We start from the raw sequence: 20,387 nt of genomic DNA on the forward strand, positions 1-20,387 counted from the left end.
GTTGTGTATACACCATGCTACCCTTCCAAAATCTGGAAAAAAAAATCAAAATTCTGAAAGCTATCTGGCTCCATAAGTTTCAAATAAGAGATTGTTGACCTAAATGATATTGCTCTTGTGACCTAATTAAGATTGTTTAGGATGAGTGTTTTTTCACAACAGTTTTAAATAAGCTGTGGGTCCCTGTGTGGTAATCTTGAGATTGACAATTATTTTGTAGGGCCAGTCAATATCTATTGTACGTTACTATATTTTTAATTGATTTAACTTGCAGGATTTTTTTTTTTTTAGCCTTTTGTAAAGGATTTCTAGGATATTTTAGATACCTGATATTAATTACAATTTTCTTTACTTTTTTTTTAACTTTCTTTACTTTTAATGTCCATTTAATTATAATAGCTAAGGCTGGTTGAGTTAACAGAACTTAAAATGGTGTGGAAACATAGACTTTTTTTCACCATTTTACTATTATCCTTTTCTTAGTTACAGGCTCAGAGAATGTATCACCTTATAGATTTTACTATAGTTGTTGGCCATGACCTGAAAATGACCACTTGTTTCTTACTTCTTTCAGCTTCCCTTCCTTTTTGTTCTTATTCTCGTTATTTCAAATTTTAGATTTTTATTTATTCAATTAGGTGTAAAGAGGATCAGAAGGTTATTTATTGAGTAGTGTTGGGCCAAGATGGCCTGGGCTGCCCTAGGCTGGAATGGAAGAAACTTGCTAGAAAGCTAGTAGTCCTGTATGAACTCTTTAATAGTCTAGGCCAATCTTTTTAATGACTACCGTGGTTGCTTATTTCCAAGATGGATTTGTTTTTTTAAAAAATTAGTGATTTCTTTCATTCTAGGGGGCTTTTTGAAAGTTTAGGTGGCTCTTATTGGTATGAATAGTATACTAATCAGCAGGAAAATTGATAACTGCTGTTGGAACTTCCATTTACTATGCCATGCTGCTGTCTCCTTTCACCTGTGTACTTGATACTCCTAAAATTGATTAGTACGTTAGGGATGTTGCTTGTCATAAATACCTGTGTTCATTTTTGCTGGGTAAGGAATAAAATAAATGAGACCCAAGTTTTTTGGGCCAGGTTTTTCTTGTTCTGAATGTGACTCAACGCTTGTAAGTTCTTAACAGTTTATGAGACGAAGATGGAAGAGAAGAAGAATTTGGTCTGTATTATATCATTAAGTTAAAATCAAGTGCCCAGTTTAAAAAGAAGCACCTTACTTTTAGGAAAAAAAAATTGCTTCGAGGGTACCACATACAGCATGAGCTATATAACACAAAATAGTGTTCCTTTTTTAAAAACATTTTAATTTAGAGTTACATATATTCATCTTCATTAGTGCTATATTGAATTAGAACCATTATACCAACTTCATTGATTTATTATTTAATCAGGTTGGGAATGTCTATCATTCTTTGACTTAAATTTGTTTATATTGTTTTGCAAGTTACTCACAAATTTTGGTGGTTTCATTTGTGTCAGCGTTGTGTGTGTGTGTGTGTATGTATATACATATGTGTGGTTTTTTTTTCTCATATTTTCAACAGATTCTGAAGGGAGTGGTAATGGAAGTGAAGATCCTTCAAAGGACAGTGGAGAAGGTTCCTGTAGTGATTCTGAAGAAAATATTTTAGAAGAAGAACTGAATGAAGATATTAAAGTGAAAGAGGAACAACTTAAAAATTCTGCAGAGGAAGAAATACTGTCATCAGAAAAACAGTTAATTAAAATGGAAAAGAAGGAGGAAGAAGAAAATGGAGAAAGACCTAGAAAGAAAAAGGAGAAGGAGAAGGAAAAGGAAAAAGAGAAGGAGAAAGAAAAGGAGAAAGAGAAGGAGAGAGAGGATAAAGAAAAAGCAACAGTATCTGATAATGTGGCTGCTTCTGCTGTTGCCACCACACCAGCCACAAGTCCTGCTGTTAACACATCTCCTTCAGTCCCCACTGCAGCAACCACTACAGAGGAACAAGTCAGTGAGCCAAAAAAGTGGAACCTTCGTCGAAATCGACCACTTTTGGATTTTGTTTCCATGGAAGAGCTGAATGATATGGATGACTATGACAGCGAAGATGACAATGATTGGCGACCTACTGTAGTAAAGAGAAAGGGGAGATCTGCATCTCAGAAAGAAGGAAGTGATGGAGACAATGAAGATGATGAAGATGAGGGAAGTGGGAGTGATGAGGATGAGAATGATGAAGGCAATGATGAAGATCATAGCAGTCCTGCCAGTGAAGGGGGTTGCAAGAAGAAGAAGAGTAAAGTTCTTAGCAGAAACAGTGCTGATGATGAGGAACTGACCAATGATAGCCTGACACTATCTCAAAGCAAGAGTAATGAGGTAGATCAACCCAATTTTTATGATATCTGTCTGTCTGGGGAAAAGGGAATTCTTCTCTAAACCATTCTACTTGTTATATTAAGTAGCTTCCTTGAAATCCTATTGATAGACAGCTGTGGGAGTGAATGAGCGCTCTAACTGTAACATTTATTCATTTGGTCAACCAGCCTTTACTGAGTATCTACTGTTTGTCACCGTCCTCAAGGAGCTCACAATCACCGGCCTCAAGGAGCTCACAGTCTTTATAGTTAGAGAAATATTTTTATATCCATAAACTAGGGATATGGTAGTTTTCCTTTCCCTTTCCTGTCCTCTCACTCCATTCTTCATAGGACTGCTGAATGGTGCTGACTGGAGTATGAAAACAAAGGTCACCTTTTATTGCAACTTAGCTATGTCCTATCCACATGAGAATTTAGACTTCTAGAATATTTTAGAGCAGGACAACAAACAGCTTAATGATTGCCTCAGACTTTTAGTGATTCATTTTAAGGTTAATTCCTTTACCAGTCATAGCACTCATCATCTGAATAGTTACCAAGTCTTTGCCTTAGATGTATGGGAGTAAATAAGAACTATATGTTTACATATATTTAGTGAATAAGTTCTCTCTACAAAGAAATGAAAAAGAAAAACCAAACACTCGTATCATAAAACAAACATTTCTGTCTTAAAACTACAGTAATGATTCAGTTCTTCCACTTGAAGTTCTACTACCGAGAAAGTTAGGTTTATCCTTTGGGCCCAAGATGCAACATTCAAGATTCTTCAGTCAAACACATTTGTGTCTCTTTGTCTGTGTGTTTATGTGTATGTTTTTCTTCAAAAGCAAGATTGAGTTGTCGTCTTACATGTAGATGTACCTGTTACATCAACATGTAGAACTATAATAATTAAGTTTGTCATTTCTGTTAGTGTATTTGTTGTCACAAAAATTCAGTTCTTTAGCAAGCACTTATTTTTTGTTTTCTCATATCATTGAAAAAGGTTGAACTGGTAGAAAGATTTTCCTTCTATTCAGTATTTTACATTTTTTCTACTTTACAAGTTTTACGTAGCAGTGATTACCTATTTTAAGTAAGTTTCATTTAAAAACTGGGTGATTTTTTTCTTGCCAAAATAATAAGTAACAGGCTATGAGGGGCGTATATGTCAGTAGTGATGAAACACGTTATATTTTAACTATAAACATTGGTTAACTTCTAGGTTATCTGCTTTCATATGAAGAATGTTGTCTGCTTCCAGTGCTATCTATCCTAATTCTTATCTATAAGTAATGGGAAATTGTCATTTGGAATATAATATAGTATTTATAATGCTGTAGCACAAACAGTTCCATATTCCCAGTGCCAATTTAGGGAACTAGAAATATGGAAAATTCAGTTGTTCACGTTTGATGTGGGCTTGTATCCAGTTCATTTTATAGTATATAATAGTCTGTATCTACTGAATAAGTTTACCTTTGGTAGCATTACTTTCTTTATTTTTATTAGCCTGACATTCACAAAAGTAGGCTGGCTAATGATAAAGTTAGAGTTAGATTTTATGTGATGGTGTGGGGAATACCTGCAGATGTTTAGAAATTTGACAGCTAAAATGTATACCTTATCCACTTATTAATAATCTGTAATATATAACATTGCTTAGGAGGTTGTAGACTGTCCTTTATGATGCATTAGAAGGCCACATGTGCTGTCTAGGGTTTTTTTTTTTTTTTTCCCTGCCAGGAGATACTTTAGTAAATAATGGGACTTCATATATTTAGATAAAGTCCTATAGGAATGTGATTGCAGAGCATTTATTGGAAATGTGCCTCGATGAAGTTGTCAAGAACTTTATTCTTGTAGTAGCTAAACTAATTTCTGTTGTGCTAATTTCTGTTAATTTTCCTTTTGTTTTACCCTATGCCGAAATATAGAAGAACTGATAGAAAGTTAATTTAACTCAATAATAGTCTACCTGAAATCTTGGTAACTGTTTTTCCCCAACTAGTAATTTTTGATGGTTCTTCTATTTTTCACTCAAATTAGCTAACAAATTTTAATAAAAATTTATCGAGATTATGATTTTATCTTATATTTCGAAATTTCCTCTTCATATGCTCTTGATTTTGTAAAGATGACTAAAGGTAATTCTTGTTTCCTTATGGCCATTGTTTGTATCTTAATCTTCCTGGTTCTTTTAGGTAATGATATTTTGACATCAAGGTATCAATTATCTATTAGTTAATACAAATATATTTGATTATATTTGAAATTTTATTTTTCTCTATGTTTTCAAATACTGCTTTGTAGTAGAACTAGCTGAAAGTGTGGTTTTAGAAATATGTAATTGAATTATATTTAGTTTATAAACAGCAGATTTTCTTGGCTGTTATGTCAGGTGCTCTTGTAAAGAAATGATGTTGGACATTGTGTAAGTGATGTCCAGAAACTTCAATAATTTTAGAGTTTTTAGGGAATTTGATTTTTTTTTTTGAGTGGGGGGCCGTTTATTGATTCTTAATGGACTTAACATGCCTATGCCATAGGCCTTGAAAATACTCTAGAGCAGTAGTTTTTAAACTTTTTTGTCTGGGATACTTTACACTCTTAAAAAAAAATTACTGAGAACCCTAATTGTATTTATGTAGGTTATAGCTTTTGTTACTTTCAAATTAAAACTCAGGAATTTCAAGAATTAAAACATACAGAAGCACACAAGTGGTCAGATTGATGACCCTATCCACTGTTGTCTAGTTCTGGAAGACTACATCATACACCTATGAGAGAGAGTGAAAAAGGCAAAAACAACCTTACTGTTATTATGAAAATAGCCTTAACTTGTGGACCCTATGAAGCAGAGTCCCACAGACCACACCTTGAGAACTACTGTTCTATCATTGAACATTTGATAAACCTACATTTTCTCCATATGGGGACTTCCCTTGGCCTATGGAATTATGACATTCTTTGAATTTAGTGAGGTCTGAACAATCACCTTGGAGTATGGTTACATGCCATTTTCAAACTTTTATCTTGATGCTTTTGAGATTAATTGATGTTATATTGTTTTTTGGTTTTCTGAAGTAAATCTTTTGGGGATGGGTGGTGTAGCATTTTCAGAGAATGGTTTGCATTTTCAGGACTTTGAAACTAGAGCTTTGATTGAGGATTAATATTTGACAGATTATATCAATAAAATTTTCAGGTGGAAGTTTTTTGGTTTCGTTTCATAAAAGACTCCCTTGTGTTAAATGGATTATAAGATGTTAAATGGATGTGAGGAAATGGCAATTGTCATCCAATTTTTGGTAATTTAAGTTTTTGCCAAAATTTATAAATAGCTACTTCTGTTTGTGGTTTCTGACTTATTAAATATCAGTTGCTTTTTACACATTTCAAAATAAAACAACTTTTTTTTTTTTTTTAAGATTTTGTTTATTTACTAGAGAGAGACAGAATGAGCAGTGGGGAGGGTCAGAGGGAAAGAGAGAGAGAGAGAAAGAGAAGCAAACTCCCTGCTGAGCAGGAAGCCTGATGCAGGGCTAGATCCCAGGACTCTGGGATCATGACCTGAGACAAGGGCAGATGCTTAAATGACTAAGCCACCCAGGCACCCCAGAACTGCATTTTTTTTTTAAGATTTTATTGATTTATTGGAGACAGAGAGAGAGAGCAAGCACGTACAGTCAGCGGGGAGGGGTAGAGGGAGAAGCAGACTTCCTGCCAAGCAGGGACCCCGATGTGGGACTTGATCCCAGGAACCTGGCATCATTGACCTAAGCTGAAGGCAGATAGTTAACCAACTGAGCCATCTAGGCACCCCAGAACTGCACTGTTGTTGTTTTTTTTTTAAAGATTTTATTTATTTATTGGAGAGAGAGAGAGAGCGCGCGCGCACAAACAGCAGGGTCGGGTAGAGGGAGAAACAGACCTCCTGCCAAATAGGATCCCCGTTGTGAGACTTGATCCCAGGATCCTGGCATCATTGACTTGAGCTGAAGGCAGATGCTTAACCAGCTTAAGCCACCCAGGTGCCCTTAAAGCAACTGCTTTAGTATATAAAAAGACAGTTCAAAATACTGTGCAAAAATTACTTCCGATTCTTGAGAATTTAACTTTCTTTAAAAACTTAGAGGAAGAAAAAAAAAAAAACTTAGAGGAAGACCTGTTGGTCACACTCTTTGGTGTACTATTTTTTTTCTCATATTCAGAGCAATAAGGATTCTTTTAATTCTAGTTTTGCATGAAGTGTTCAGGAGTTCCCTTTAATTAACTGTACATAAAACTTAGAATTTATCCTGTTGTATATAGTATTTATAATCATCTTTGTAGAATACATAAATAAATGAGCACTAAACCCATGGAGCGCATTAGACAATATTATTTTAGGTGTAAATTTTAAATCCCAAGGGAAAAAAAATGAATAAGTTCACTGAAAGTCGTCATTGACTTACAACTATAGTGCCCCATTTATTCCTCTAATATTCCATTAAATTATGATATAATATCAAAGTTCTATCGTAAGTGATACTCTTGTGCCATTCAAAACCTACTTTCCCAATATCTGTTTTTATGTGAAAACCAAATTTTCAAATACTATCTTTTTTGGTAAAAACTTTGGTAAAAAGAGAATGTGTTACAAAGATTTTCACACTAGAAGCATTATCTGTCAGTCATTTGGTAGGGCTCCAGTTCCCCCCATTTCTCTCTCTGCATTACATTTCTGCTAAGAATCTCAAATGATAGGTCTCCCAGAAATACCAGTTGATTTTGTTTTCTCTGCCTCTAAATGATAGTATGTGTGGAGTGAAATTGGTATAGATACACAATCTAGACATTTTTTTTCTGAAGAAAATGGAAGAACAGGAAAATAATGGAATTACAGCCACCTATTAATGCTTGTTTTTCTGATCCATAGAAATTTACGTGTTCCCCACATGGATAAACCTTTTTTCAAACGCTCATTAGTTGTAATTCCACCAGAAGAGTATTGGCAGAACCCATTTTACACGAGTAGCCTGTCAATCATCAAACTCAAGTTGTTGGCTAGATCATTTTCTAGTTTGCGATTTTTAACCTAGATGTGGTATTTTGGGAAAAAAGTCTTTTTGGACTTGCCATGGGAAGATATTTAAAATAGCAGTACTCATTGAGGGTTACAACTTTTGGAGGGATTCCAAGGAAGATTCCTCAGTATAATAAATGGTCAGCTCATACTCCTCTTCTTGAACCACCTACAAGAATTAGGAAAGGGGAATGGAAATGAACATAATTATTGAGTACCTAGTATATCTCAGGAACATTTTTACCATACAATTACCTTAATCTTCACGACAATCTCAGCAGGTAGGTATTACTTTTGCCATCGCATTTTACAGATGAGAAAACTGTAGCTTCGAGGTTCAGTAATTTTTAAATGAGAACTGAGAATGAAACGCAAAACATTAGACTTTAAGTCAAATGCTCTTAAATTTGAAGCATAGCCAATGGGGTGAACATTTGGGTAGGTTTTTGTTTTGCTCAATGTACCAAAGTACTATAAAACACGAGTTTTCTTTTTAGGAAGTTTTTACCTTTTTTGGTACTCATGTCCAAAGCCCCAAACCACTTTGGTTTTATAACAAAGAGGAGCAAAAAACCAAAACCAAAACAAAACAAACCCAAAACATACAATTTTAAAGTATTAGGATTCTCTAGAGCATGGACGCTGTCTCCTATTTGGCTTTGCTTTTTTTTCTGATTTGCATTTTTTCTGATTTGTTTTATAGATCAGCTGCATGTTTAGGTGTATAGCACAGAATTGAAAAAAATGTTATTGATGGGATGTTCAGGGGTCATTCAGATGTCATTTATAGATTGCTATGAAATGATGACTCTAAATGTTACCTATAGATACTAGTCTGTTTAAAAGAATACAAAAATATAAGAAAAAGTGGTTAGGTTCTTAAATGAAAATATAGACTCAAGTGCTATCTTGTATAATGTCCAATCTGATAATGTAAGAATCATTGTTAACCATTTAAAGTTTAAATCTGTAATGCAGTTTAAATTAAACAAAGCAAACCTCTTTTCCTTCTTGAAATTTTATCTTTATATTATATCTTCATTTCTCCTTTTATATTGTTAGTCAGTATCTTATTATCAGTTTATACTAATTTTTTTTTTAAGATTTTATTTATTCATGAGAGAGGCAGAGGGAGAAAGAGGCTCTCCCTGGAATCATGGCCTGAGCTGAAGGCAGACGCTCAACCTACTGAGTCACCCAGGCACCCTATACTAGTTATTTCTTGACACAAACTTAATAGAGTACTTCACGCTTTATCAACTAGACAACCTGGATCCTTTTTTAGATGGTTTTCTGTGCCTGTGTATACAGATATGCCTATCTAGGCTCTCTTGAACCTATCATCCAGTAGTTTGATGACCCTAAAACTTCTGAGTTCCTCAGCAGTTAAGGAGTATAGAGTCTGTAATTATGCCAGTATGTAAATATACCATCCCATACATATTTGCTTATCTGTTATCTTGGATTGATTTTTTCCTGTTTGATATGTGTGTGTCTTGTCTCCCTTAAGGCAGGATTATAAGCTTCCAAAGTGTGGGAACCATGTCTTTCTGTAATCCAGAATGGTGAAGCAGATGAAGAGTTGTTAGTCGCAAGCATGCTCTTTCATTTTTTAAAGAGGAGAATATGGGATTTGCAGGGAAAATAAAAAATTAAAGGTTGCTTAGAGGGCCATTTGATAAACAGATGGACTTTTCAAATGTTTTGGAATTATTAAATTTCAAACTAAATTACTGAAACAATGGAGAATGCAGCATAATTTTAGAAATGCATAGAATAACTTTGAGAATTATAGTTATTAAAATTATCTTTTAATTTAATCATGCGATTTTCTGATATGTTTTAATATTAGGACTCGCTGATTCTTGAGAAGAGTCAAAACTGGAGTTCTCAAAAAATGGACCACATTCTGATTTGCTGTGTTTGTCTTGGAGATAATAGCGAGGATGCTGATGAAATAATTCAGTGTGACAATTGTGGCATTACAGTCCATGAAGGTAATTTTGCTTTGTTTTGTCTCTTTTTTGAAACAGCTAATTGACACTGCATTTGTACTGTTCTAAGGTTTTTGTATAGTACTTCATGCTTTTTCAATTGAAGTAGGACATATTGAATCCTCAAAGTACCATGGGTATTATTTTTCGGATTATGTTAATTTAACATGTGTTTTTAAATAACTGAAATAGAAATACTATTACATGGAAATCACAGTATTTCTTTGAAGGTCAGTGTTATGATAGTTTTCTTCCTGGCATTTGTTTCTAGTTTTTAAATGAAATTTAAATATAGGAAAAAATGTAGTATGTTAGTGTGGTAGAATATGTTATTTAAAAAATTACATTCTGAATCTAGTGATATACAGTTTTTATTTCATGGTTATAATTTTTAATTTTAAACTTGTGTGGAGAGATTATCTTTTAAAATCTGAAATAGAAGCTACTATAATATATGGAAAATATTTTTCCAGTTATTTTTGAATCTTTTTTGTCATTTTTTTTGCTTGTTTTTTCACTTAATTTTTTTTCATTTTGACATAATTTCTGACTTACAGAAAACTTTTAAGAGTATTATAAAGAATTTCCATATACTCTTCACTCAGATTTCCCATATTACCATTTTATATTCTCTGATACAATTTTGTTTTCAACTCTATGAGAATAAACTGTAGACATAGCATCCCCCTCTACTACTAAATACCTCAGTGTGTATTAACAAGGGCTTATTCTTACATAACCATATAATTATCAAAGTCAGGAACTTAGCATCGATTGAATTCTATCTAACCTACTGACTATGTTCAATTTTGCCAATCATCCCTGTAATGTCTGTTCTAGCGAAATAAAATCCAGGATTATGCATTACATTCAGTCATTATGTCTTAATTTGGTTACCTTTAATCTGGAACATTTCTTGAGACCTTCTGTTTCATGCCATTGGCATTTTTGAAGAATACAGGCCAGTTCATTTACAGAATGTCCTTAATACTAATTTTTTCTTTTTCTTTTTCTCATGGTTAGATTCAGGTGACATGTGCTTTTTTTTTTTTTTTAAGATTTTATTTATTTATTTGACAGACAGAGATCACAAGTAGGCAGAGAGGCAGGCAGAGAGAGAGAGAGGAAGGGAAGCAGGCTCCCTGCTGAGCAGAGAACCCGACAAGGGGCTCAATCCCAGGACCCCGGGATCATGACCTGAGCCTAAAGCAGAGGCTTTAACCCACTGAGCCACCCAGGCGCCCCTCAGGTGACATGCTTTTGGCAGAAATGCCATAGAAGTTATGTTGTGTTTTCAGTTTATCATATTAAGAAGCATATAGTACTTACTTTTCCCATCTTTGGTGATGTTACTTTTATCACTTGGTTGAGAGGGTATCTTCCAGGTTTCTCTGTGGTAAAATTATTTCTTCCTGTCAGTTAATTTTTTCCTACAGGGCCGTGATTACTACAGAAGAGTATTTCTGTGGCCTTGTCCTTACCTGCTCTTTTGGTATTACAGCCCTTCTCTCCAATAGTTCTTGGAGTCAGCTGGGCTTATGGGACTTGCAGGGCCTATGCTTCTTTAGCCAGTACCTTCTTGCCTTCATATAAAGCTGCCATTCCTTGCTGCTAATGCTCACAATGGAAATGTCTCCTATTATTGTTACTCATTCACTTAGTCTTTTCAGTAATATTTGTTGAGTACCTTCTATATGCTAGGCATTCTGTAGATTTTAGACAAGTAAAGTAAATAAAGTAAAATAAACAATATAGAAATTGCTGGCCTCATGGAGGTTAATATCTAGTAAGACAGGCAATGAAAAAATAAAACAATAAATAATTATGTATATATGTATGTTTATATATATATATACATACATACATATCAGGTGATAGTCTGAACTATGAAGAAAAATAAGGCAGGACAAAGAGTATTGGAAATGCTGTGGATTTGCAGGGAGGAGTGGACAGGTGGAAGTTTGTATTTATGCAAGGTGAAGAGGAAAATCCCCTCTAATAAGGTGATATTGAGCAGTGACCTGAAGGATGTTAGGAAGCGAGTCATGCAACTCTTTGGGGAAAGAGCACCCTAGGAAGAAGGAGTAGGAAGTGTAAAGATCTTGAAGTGGGAACAGAGTTGGAGTGTTTATGTCATGGCAGGAACTAAGTGAGCAAGCTGGTGAGTGGTGGGGGTAAAGATGAGAGCAAACCAGGTAGGCCTTGCAGGTCGTAGATTTTAGATTTGATTCTGATGGATGTGGTAAGACCTATGAGTTTTGGGCAGAGGATTAATATGATTGGATTTATGTTTGGGAAGGATCACTCTACTTGCTGGGTTGGAAGTAGACTGAAGTGGGTCTAAGTTGGGAATCAGGGAAGTCATTTCAGAGACCATTGCAATGATGCAAGAGAGGAAAACGTTTTGAGATAGATAGTAAACTTTTGGTTTTTTAAATTGTCTGGAGTTTAGGTAAAATGTTGGGACTTGAGATAAAGATTTGGGACTCATCAGCCTGTAGATGTTATATGAAGGTGTGAAATTGGATATGCTATCTAGGGAGAAGTAAAGTGGTTCTAGCACTTCAGAGGAGATGGGAATCACATCGCCAGTGGGACAGGAGGAGAACCAGGAGTAATGACCCAGAGGCTAAGTAAGGGAAATGTTTCCAACAGAGAAAGTGAGTAACTGTCAAATTTTGTTTCTTGAGTCAGATAAAAACCTATGTCATGTGGCCACTTATCCTAATGCAGTGGTAGACTCCCAAGTACACTACCAGGCAAGCCATCCCAAAAGTTATAGGGAAACAGGTTCATGGACAAGAGGCTTTAATTACATGGTTTATTAAATAAGTGTAAAATACATGGAAAAAAGCAAGGGGAAATATACGAAATTAGTTAACATGCTTATGATAGAGTATAAGTTTGTGGAAGGATCACCTGAATCCTGGGTACACAGAGTTTGTATTGTATGTCCTAACTCTCTCTGCCTTTTCAGCCTTCGCTGCTGGTAGTATGGTTCTGAGGACCAGAGCCCGCCCACATGGGCACTACCCTGGGCCACACACACACTCTTTTGGACAGATCCAGAGACAAGTGTGCTTTAGTTCTCCAGTTAACCTACAGAATACTTACGGGTTTTATGTTTCTTGGGCTGTGGACACATGGAGCCAGAATAGGTATAACTCATGGGTGGCCATACTGAGACCTCATGAATGTTGTGTTCTTCATGTCTCATGTACATCTAGTATATTCTGATTCTTCTGTGTCTTCTGTATATGTAGTAACTAGGTGCTTCAAGAATGTTAAATGTTTCTTGGTCTTTCTGTCTTTTTTCTGTCCATGTTTAATACGTACCTGCTTTTTATCTGTACATGTACATTTCATCTGTCTCATTTTGTTTTTCTGTAGCGAAGTGAATATTCTCAAGCAGAACAAAACACCATTACAATTGAGAGTTTACCATTGAACTTAGTAACATGAATATCATTTCTTATTTCAAGAGAGTTCAGGTGGGAAAAGAAGAAGGAAAGTGAAGATAGTGACTAAATGCAATCCCTACAATGAATTTTTATATAAACGGACGCAGCAAGATGGGACCTTAACTACAGGGATGTGGAGTTGAGGAAGGGTATATTTCTTCTTATTTTAGATGCTTTTAGTTATCTTTTACTGTATAACGAACTATCCCACAATGTATCAGTTTAAAACAACAAACATTTTTACTTCACACAATTTCTTATGGTCAAGCATCTGCTGGAACTGTTAGTTGGGTGATTCTGGCTTAGGGTCTCTCATGAAGTTCCAGTCAAAGCTGTTGGCCTGAACCGTAGTCATTGCAAGACTTGACTGGAGCTGGAGGATCTGCTTCCAAGCTTGCTTATGTAGTTATAGATAGGCTTCTGTTACTTGGTGGCTCTTGGCTGGAGATCTGAGTTCCTCACCATGTGGGCCTAGGTGTTCTCATGACAGGACAGCTGGCTTCAGAATGAGTGATTAGAGAGAGAAAGGGTTAGAAGCAGTCATATGAGAGAGCTAGTGTCTTTTACAACCTAATTTGGAAATATGTACTATAATTTCTGCATATTCTTCACACAGAACAATCCTACTTAAATGTAGGAGGGCACATTCTAAGATGATTAATACAAGGAGCACTGATCATTGGGGACCATCTTAGAGGCTGCCTATCACAGATACAGAGATTACATAGCATGTTAGTTTAGTACTAACATGGGGGTGACCAGTGGAAGGAGAGTGGACAATTGATGTAAGGAGAGAAAAGGAAGCAGTTGCTGGAACTAGGGCTTTGAATACAAGGCTAGAGGGGATGGGATCCAGCATCAAGTGAAGAGATTGAGTAAATATGAGTAGCCATAGTAAGCAGAGGGGAAAGGATATATGGATACAGATGTAGGTAGGTTGTTAGATGTAGTGGTCAGAGCATGTGCAACTTATTTTGAATGCTTCTTGTTTTCTTGGTGAAATGGGAAGGAAAGTCACTAGCAGAGTGGAGATGGGGGAGATAGATGTTGGAAGATTTGGGAACAGAGGTTGGTATAAAATAGGTATTTGGGAGAATGAAGTGGATTAGGGAAATACTGGCATAACACTGTATGCGTGTGTGTGTGTGTATATATATATAAAAATATATATGTTTTACTGACAGCTTTAAAGGACCACTTGTGATTAGTGATAATGAATTAAACAGACGAGTCAACATGGTTGTGTATATGTTTGGGGTGGTTTTTTTTTTGTTGTTTTTTTGCTTTGTTTTGTTTTGTTTTCTCTAGGCGTGGTTCAGATTCCTCAGAGCAGGTGCAGAAGAGGTAAACATCAAAAGCAGCTGCTGTGCTGCTGATGTGTTTGTTGTATTCATCACCACTGTTGATCACAAATATGTTACCACTGCTTATATCCATAAATGTCATTGCTGATGTGTGTTGCAGGCATGACCAGGACTATTAATGTTGACTTATCATGCTGAAAGCACTGTCTCTACTTCATAGGTCATCGCTTTGACCATGCATGTGTTTTTGAAGGCCAACACAGTGGTTTTAAGGAACTGAATTGGTTCCTAATATTTAAAAACAGGGAGATTTTATTTTATACATTTTGGATTTCAAACTTCTCTTGAAGTGCTGGCAGCAGTAGTTTTTCCTGAGGGCTTCTGCTAGAGTTGAATAGGGTTGCCCCCTGCTGGTAAAGCCTACAGTTTCTTTTTTACCACTGTCCTTTCCCAAACCACTTACTCATTTTTGTCAGTTGCATTTTCTCTGAAGGTACTTGAACGTAGAATTCCCTATCTGTTTTGAGGATGTTGTCTCTTGGTGTTGGTGGTCAGGCTGCTGAGGCCTTGTGGTCTCACAGCTATAGTAGTAAAGGAATTACTTTTCTAAATGCCTGCCTTTAAAACTCAGCCCTGAGTCCACCAGGAACAAGTGCCATGTACAATTCAGAGTGAACCTTTTTCTTGGGTTCTGTTGTCTTTGATTCAGACTTGTGCACCTTGGATTCTTAGTACAAGTTCTTTCCCAGAAGATTCATTGTTCACACAAATGTAGATTTCTGGAAGGGTACCCTGTTAGTACCCTTAACATGTGTAGAGCTATTTAAGATTCATAATGGGACCTATGCTTCAGGTGAATAGCCTCAGTAATGGCAAATCTACCTTATTTCTAAGGTAGCTTTGATTTTTTAGAAACAGCCAGAAAGTCTTTCTGAGTCAAGTTAGACAAATAAGATGATCAAGCTGAGTGGTAATTCCACTTAAGTCAGAACCAAGTTGTGTCTGTAAAGCTGTGTATCATATTTTCTTGCATAATTCATTTAACTGGCTCTGATGGCAGTTTAAGTTCCAAATGTTTTTGAGCATTTGCTAATGATTGCTCGTTTTTCTTCGAAGACTGACTCATTAGAATTTCTGTTATGGGAGAAGGAAAAAGGGAAGACAGGAAAGGAAAATTAATGCTCTTGAGTGTGAAGCTTTGTAAGTTTTTTGAGAGGCAGCTAATATGTGGAATGAATAAATAAGGAAAACTAGGTGGGGAAATTGAACAGTTTTCTACATCTTTAGATAAATCTTTATGTTGTGGTATAATTGCTTTGTTGGTAGTATTGTGAATTCTGTGAACTTCAGATAAATTTAAAGTGCAAAGTATAAATCAAAAGTAAAACATAAATCTTGAGAGTTTTTAAAAAAATTGTTACAGCTTTTCCCCTCTAGCATAATATCCCATTTCTTTTGTTAATCTTGGAGTTTCTGTTGTGTAATTATGATTATATAATTCTCTTTTTTCTTGGTTTCTTAGTAGAGTTAGAACTAGTAGCTTGAAAAATTCCTAGTTTTGGTGAGTTTTAGTATCTGTTTTGGTTTGGGGAGAAGTGTTAGTTTTCTTTTTTAAAGATTTTACTTATTTGAGACCTCAAGCCACTGTGTGCTTCTGTGTACTAGTGGGGAGGAGGGGCAAAGGGAGAGGGAGAAGCACACTCTCTGCTGAGCAGGGAGCCTGACTCTGGCTCCATCCCAGGACCCAGAGATCGTGACCTAAGCTGAAGGCAGACACTTAACAGACTGAGCCACCCAGGCACCCGAAGGGAAGAAGTGTTAATAAACATTAATGTGTTTTTCATAAATGCATTACATAAATACATTTTTCCTTTTTAACTTAATTTCCTGTAGGTTATTTTTATCTGGCTAGTCTAAAAAGATTCCTTTACCAGATATCACTGAGTAGTATGTTTGAGAAGGGGTAGTTTTGGTACGGAAATACTCCTGACTCTCTATTTAAGTTTTTTTGGACAATATTTGGGTAGTAGCAGCAAGAAATTATATTGATTAATAGATCTGTGAAGAATTTTTCATCTTCCATTAACTTTAGATCAGTTGAGTCTACTAATAGAAAAACAAAAATAAAAACAAACAAAAAAAACCCCTGCTTAATATTCATTAGTTAGATGGTTGATTTTCTCCTCTGGGGAAGAGTAATGATGGTAATTCTTAGCATAGTAATGTGCAGACTGATCAGTATATATATTTTTTGGTCCCTTTTTGGGTCATCACATAGTTGCAAGCCCATGTTAATTAAAGCCTGGTTTGAAAAAATAAGCAGTGACATGTGACTTGGTCCAAATAATTTAGATTTTTTGTTCTTTTGTCTCTTTTGAGGTGTACCATATTCTTAGTACTCTTTAATTTTTAGTTTTCTTTTTTTTTCTCTAAAATGGGGTCAGCAGCTTCTTAGAAGTGTCAGTTCTTCACTGTCCCAATCAGAGCTTTCATGACTGCTTAATTATTATAATTTTTAAGGTCTTTATCCCTATATAACTGAACTCTTGCTGCATCTTAAGTGGTAAGTAGATAAATAAGTTTTTAAAAATGTTCCACAACTCATAGTATTTACTTACTTTTAAAAGATTTATCCATCTATTTTGGGAGAGTGAGCATGCACGCACATGAGCAGGAGGGAGTGAGGGAGAGGGAGAGAGGGTCCCAAGCTAACTCTGGACTGAGTGCAGAGCCTGATGTAAGGCTCCTTCGGCTCCATCTCAGGACTCAGATCACGAGACCCAAGCCAAAACCAAGAGTTGGAAGATCAACTGACTGCACTACCCAGGTGCCCCCAGAGCTCATAGTATTTAAATTAAAATGTCACTCTTACCTATTTCAGTAATTTTTTTTTTTAAGTGTTACTACTCAGAGTAGGGTCCATGGATCCACAGCATTAAGTAGGAGCATCTATATAACCTGGGAGCTTGTCAAAAATAGTGAATCACAGACCATGTCCTTCTGAATCAGAATCTATATTTTGAGAGGATCCCAAGATGTTTCATACACATATTAAAACATTAGCTCCATTGATAATACAAAGAGGTAGCTCTGCGATGCTTACCAGGGTAGCTGAACTTAAAGATTTTCAGGATTATCATTGGGCACATTTAGCACCAGTTTATTCAGAAGGATAGAAGAACAAAATCACAGCTTGCCACCAAAGCAGCCTCATGCCTTCCTTTTTGTGAATCTTTGTAGTAGTCCTTACAGCAAGCAGCTTACAGTCATTTGGGAGCCATCTTTGGGCTGTGTCATTCTCCCCCACCTATCCCCATTTATTGTTACTCTCAGTTCAGATGCAGTCTGCTAGTGGGGTCCTTTTTACCATAAGCAATATGTCCAAGTAACACAATTGATATTCTTTATCAGGTTCCCAGAGTTACAAAGGTAGAAACTTAAAAGTCAGAGTCTAATGAAGCAGGAGAAAGGGTTAACAGAATCACTGGGGAATCCCACAGTTCTCTATATTGAAGACTAAGAGACATAGGGCTCTAATGCATGAGTCCCTCTTAGACTTGCTTTCTGTTGACCACAGCAATTACTATTATGTGCATAAACCACCGAAATAATTTAAAGTTCTTTTTTTGTGTTAAATGCCCCACCCCCACACATGGGACTTGCCTGTTACTTTCTTTGAGTCATAGATCCCATCAGCATTTCTGTCTCTCTAGTGTTGATCTTTTTACCAGCTAGAGAGGATTGAAGAGGGATATTTGGTGAGCACAAGTTTCTCTGTGGTGTTGATGTAAACATTAACTGCTATTTAAATGAATTTCTTTTGTTACCTTGATTCTGTAAACATTTAAATGTAAGATTTGGTGCTAGGAAAGTGAAGGATATGCCAGATAAAGTGTCTGCTGTTTTTATATAATAGGGGAAGAAATCATGTAAAATAAGAACAAAGAAGAATGTTTTATAAGTGAGTTATAGATTCTGTGCTGTGGGTGTATTGAGTGCATCATACCTTATTGGTAAATCTAGGTGACTTGTGAGTCAGTTGCATGTTCTGTTTTTGTAACTGATTTCAAGGAGTTCATTGGTATATCAAACTGAGCACAACCCAAGGAGGGTTTGAAAACAAAAGAATTTTTTCTTGTTACAAGTAAGGGAAAGGGAGATAGCTCTTATAGTACTATCTCCCATGGGGTTAGTACAGGAAACTTTTTATTCAGTGAATTGGGGGAGGGGTCAGGGAACTCATATAGGCACTTCTGGTTCAGTTATGCATGCTTAATATGTCAGGATGCTCGTGGATACATCATATGTTCAAAAAATGGCAGAAAGCTCTACCTGTAGGAGAAGATTTTAGTATTATAATGAGCTAAGGATAACTTTATGATAATTCAGGGGGCTTTTGTGCAGGTCCTCAGCTCCAACCCAGCTCAGACTGGCTCTCCTAAGAAGCTGTCAGATGAGACACACCTGACAAGACACTCCTATCAGGGAAACACCTAGTTGGGTGTCTCCTTGGCTGAAACTGTCCATTCTACAAAATAAACACACTCCTTCCCTGCTTTTGTTCCTTCTCGTCCTTTTCTGCTGGTAGTGTTCAGCAATTTCATTTGAGTAACTTTCTGTTGCATCCTAGCTAACATTTTGATATGCAAACAATAGGCTGCTAATCCTTGCACTAAAATATATATTTCTGAATACATTGTATTTAGCTTACTGGTTTTTAGTTCTGAGAAATTTTAAGGTGTTTATGATTTGTACCACATTTTATACTATTAAATTCATTTCTGGTCTGTTAATGTGACCTTTTCTTTGCATTTAGAAATCACTTTTTCAAGGCTCCTTTTATGTCTTTACTTTTCAGTGTTATTTTACTGTTCATTAAAATAAGCTTATTGAGCAACTGGAGGATATTATGCTGAGTGAAATAAGCCGGTAAGCTAGTCAGAGAAAGACAGTTATATGGTTTCACTCGTGTGGAATATAAGCAGTGAAGAGGATCATAGGGGAAGGGAGGGAAAACTAAATTGAAATTAATCAGAGAGGGAGACAAACCATGAGAGACTCTTAACTCTAGGACACAAACTGAGGGTTGCTGGAAGGGAGGTAGATAGGGAGATGGGGTAATTGGATGATGGGCATTTATTTATTATTTATTTATTTTTAAATTTATTTATTTATTTGACAGAGATCACAAGTAGGCAGAGTGGCAGGCAGGCAGAGACAGGGAAGCCTCTCTGCTTGCCTCTCTGCCTGCTTAATTAACCCACTGAGCCACCCAGGTGCCCTGGGTGATGGCATGTGATGTGATGAGCATTGGGTGTTATATGCAACTGATGAATTATTGAACTTTTCATCTGAAACTAATGATCACTAATTGAATTGAAACAAAAAAATTAAATGAGCTCATTGAAGCAGAGATTACTTTGTATTTGTGGAAACAAAATATAACTCTTGTAAAAAATGTTTCCAGGGGCGCCTGGGTGGCTCAGTGGGTTAAAGCCTCTGCCTTTGGCTTGGGTCATGATCTCAGGGTCTTGGGATTGAGCCCCGCATTGGGCTCTCTGCTCAGCAGGGAGCCTGCTTCCCCCCCCCCCCCCCGCCTGCCTCTCTACCTACTTGCGATCTCTCTCTGTCAAATGAATAAATAAAATCTTTAAAAAAAATATTTTCAGCACAGAATCATAAACTTTGTTTTTTTTTTAGAAATGGGTGTAAGACATGGGCGCCTGGTGGGTCAGTTGTTAAGTGTTTGCCTTCAACTCAGGTCATGATCCCAGGGTTGTAGGATCGAGCCCCACATCAAGCTCCCTGCTCCTCGGGAGCCTGCTTCTCCCTCTCCCACTCCCTCTCCCACTCTCTCTTCTGTGTTTCCTCTATCGATGTGTTTCTCTCTGTCAAATAAATAAATAAAATCTTTTGAAAAAAAAAGAAATGGGTGTAAGACAATTTTTTTTAAAGATTATTTATTTATTTGACAGACAGAGATCACAAGTAGGCAGAGAGGCAGTCAGAGAGAGGAGGAAGCAGGCTCCCTGCTGAGCAGAGAGCCTGATGTGGGGCTGGATTCCAGGACTCTGGGATCATGACCTGAGCTGAAGGCAGAGGCTTTAACCCACTGAGCCACCCAGGCATCCCTGGGTGTAAGGCAATTTAGAGATATTTTGTGTATGTATAAAATGGGTATAACCTTATTTATTTTTTTAAAGAGAATGTGAAGTAAAACCTTGGTG

At 36.3% G+C, this 20,387-nt stretch overlaps 1 protein-coding gene and 1 pseudogene across 5 annotated transcripts in view; both read left to right on the forward strand.

Moving 5' to 3' along the window:
* The window catches only part of LOC308351990 (large ribosomal subunit protein uL4-like), a 536,185-nt pseudogene that overhangs the window by 189,216 nt on the left and 326,582 nt on the right, over positions 1–20,387 (forward strand). The window lies entirely within an intron of this gene.
* PHF14 (PHD finger protein 14) overlaps positions 1–20,387 on the forward strand; it is a 219,758-nt gene that overhangs the window by 8,225 nt on the left and 191,146 nt on the right. For 3 of the 4 annotated variants that reach the window (XM_080817985.1, XM_080817983.1, XM_080817984.1), the window contains exons 3-4: positions 1,559–2,352; positions 9,254–9,398. In XM_080817985.1, coding sequence (XP_080674111.1) covers positions 1,559–2,352; positions 9,254–9,398 — 939 coding nt within the window. The remainder of the gene's footprint in view (positions 1–1,558; positions 2,353–9,253; positions 9,399–20,387) is intronic. The other variant, XM_080817986.1, reaches the window with a different exon arrangement.

Source organism: Martes martes (assembly GCF_963455335.1).
Source record: "Martes martes genome assembly, chromosome: 11".
Lineage (NCBI taxonomy): Eukaryota > Metazoa > Chordata > Mammalia > Carnivora > Mustelidae > Martes > Martes martes.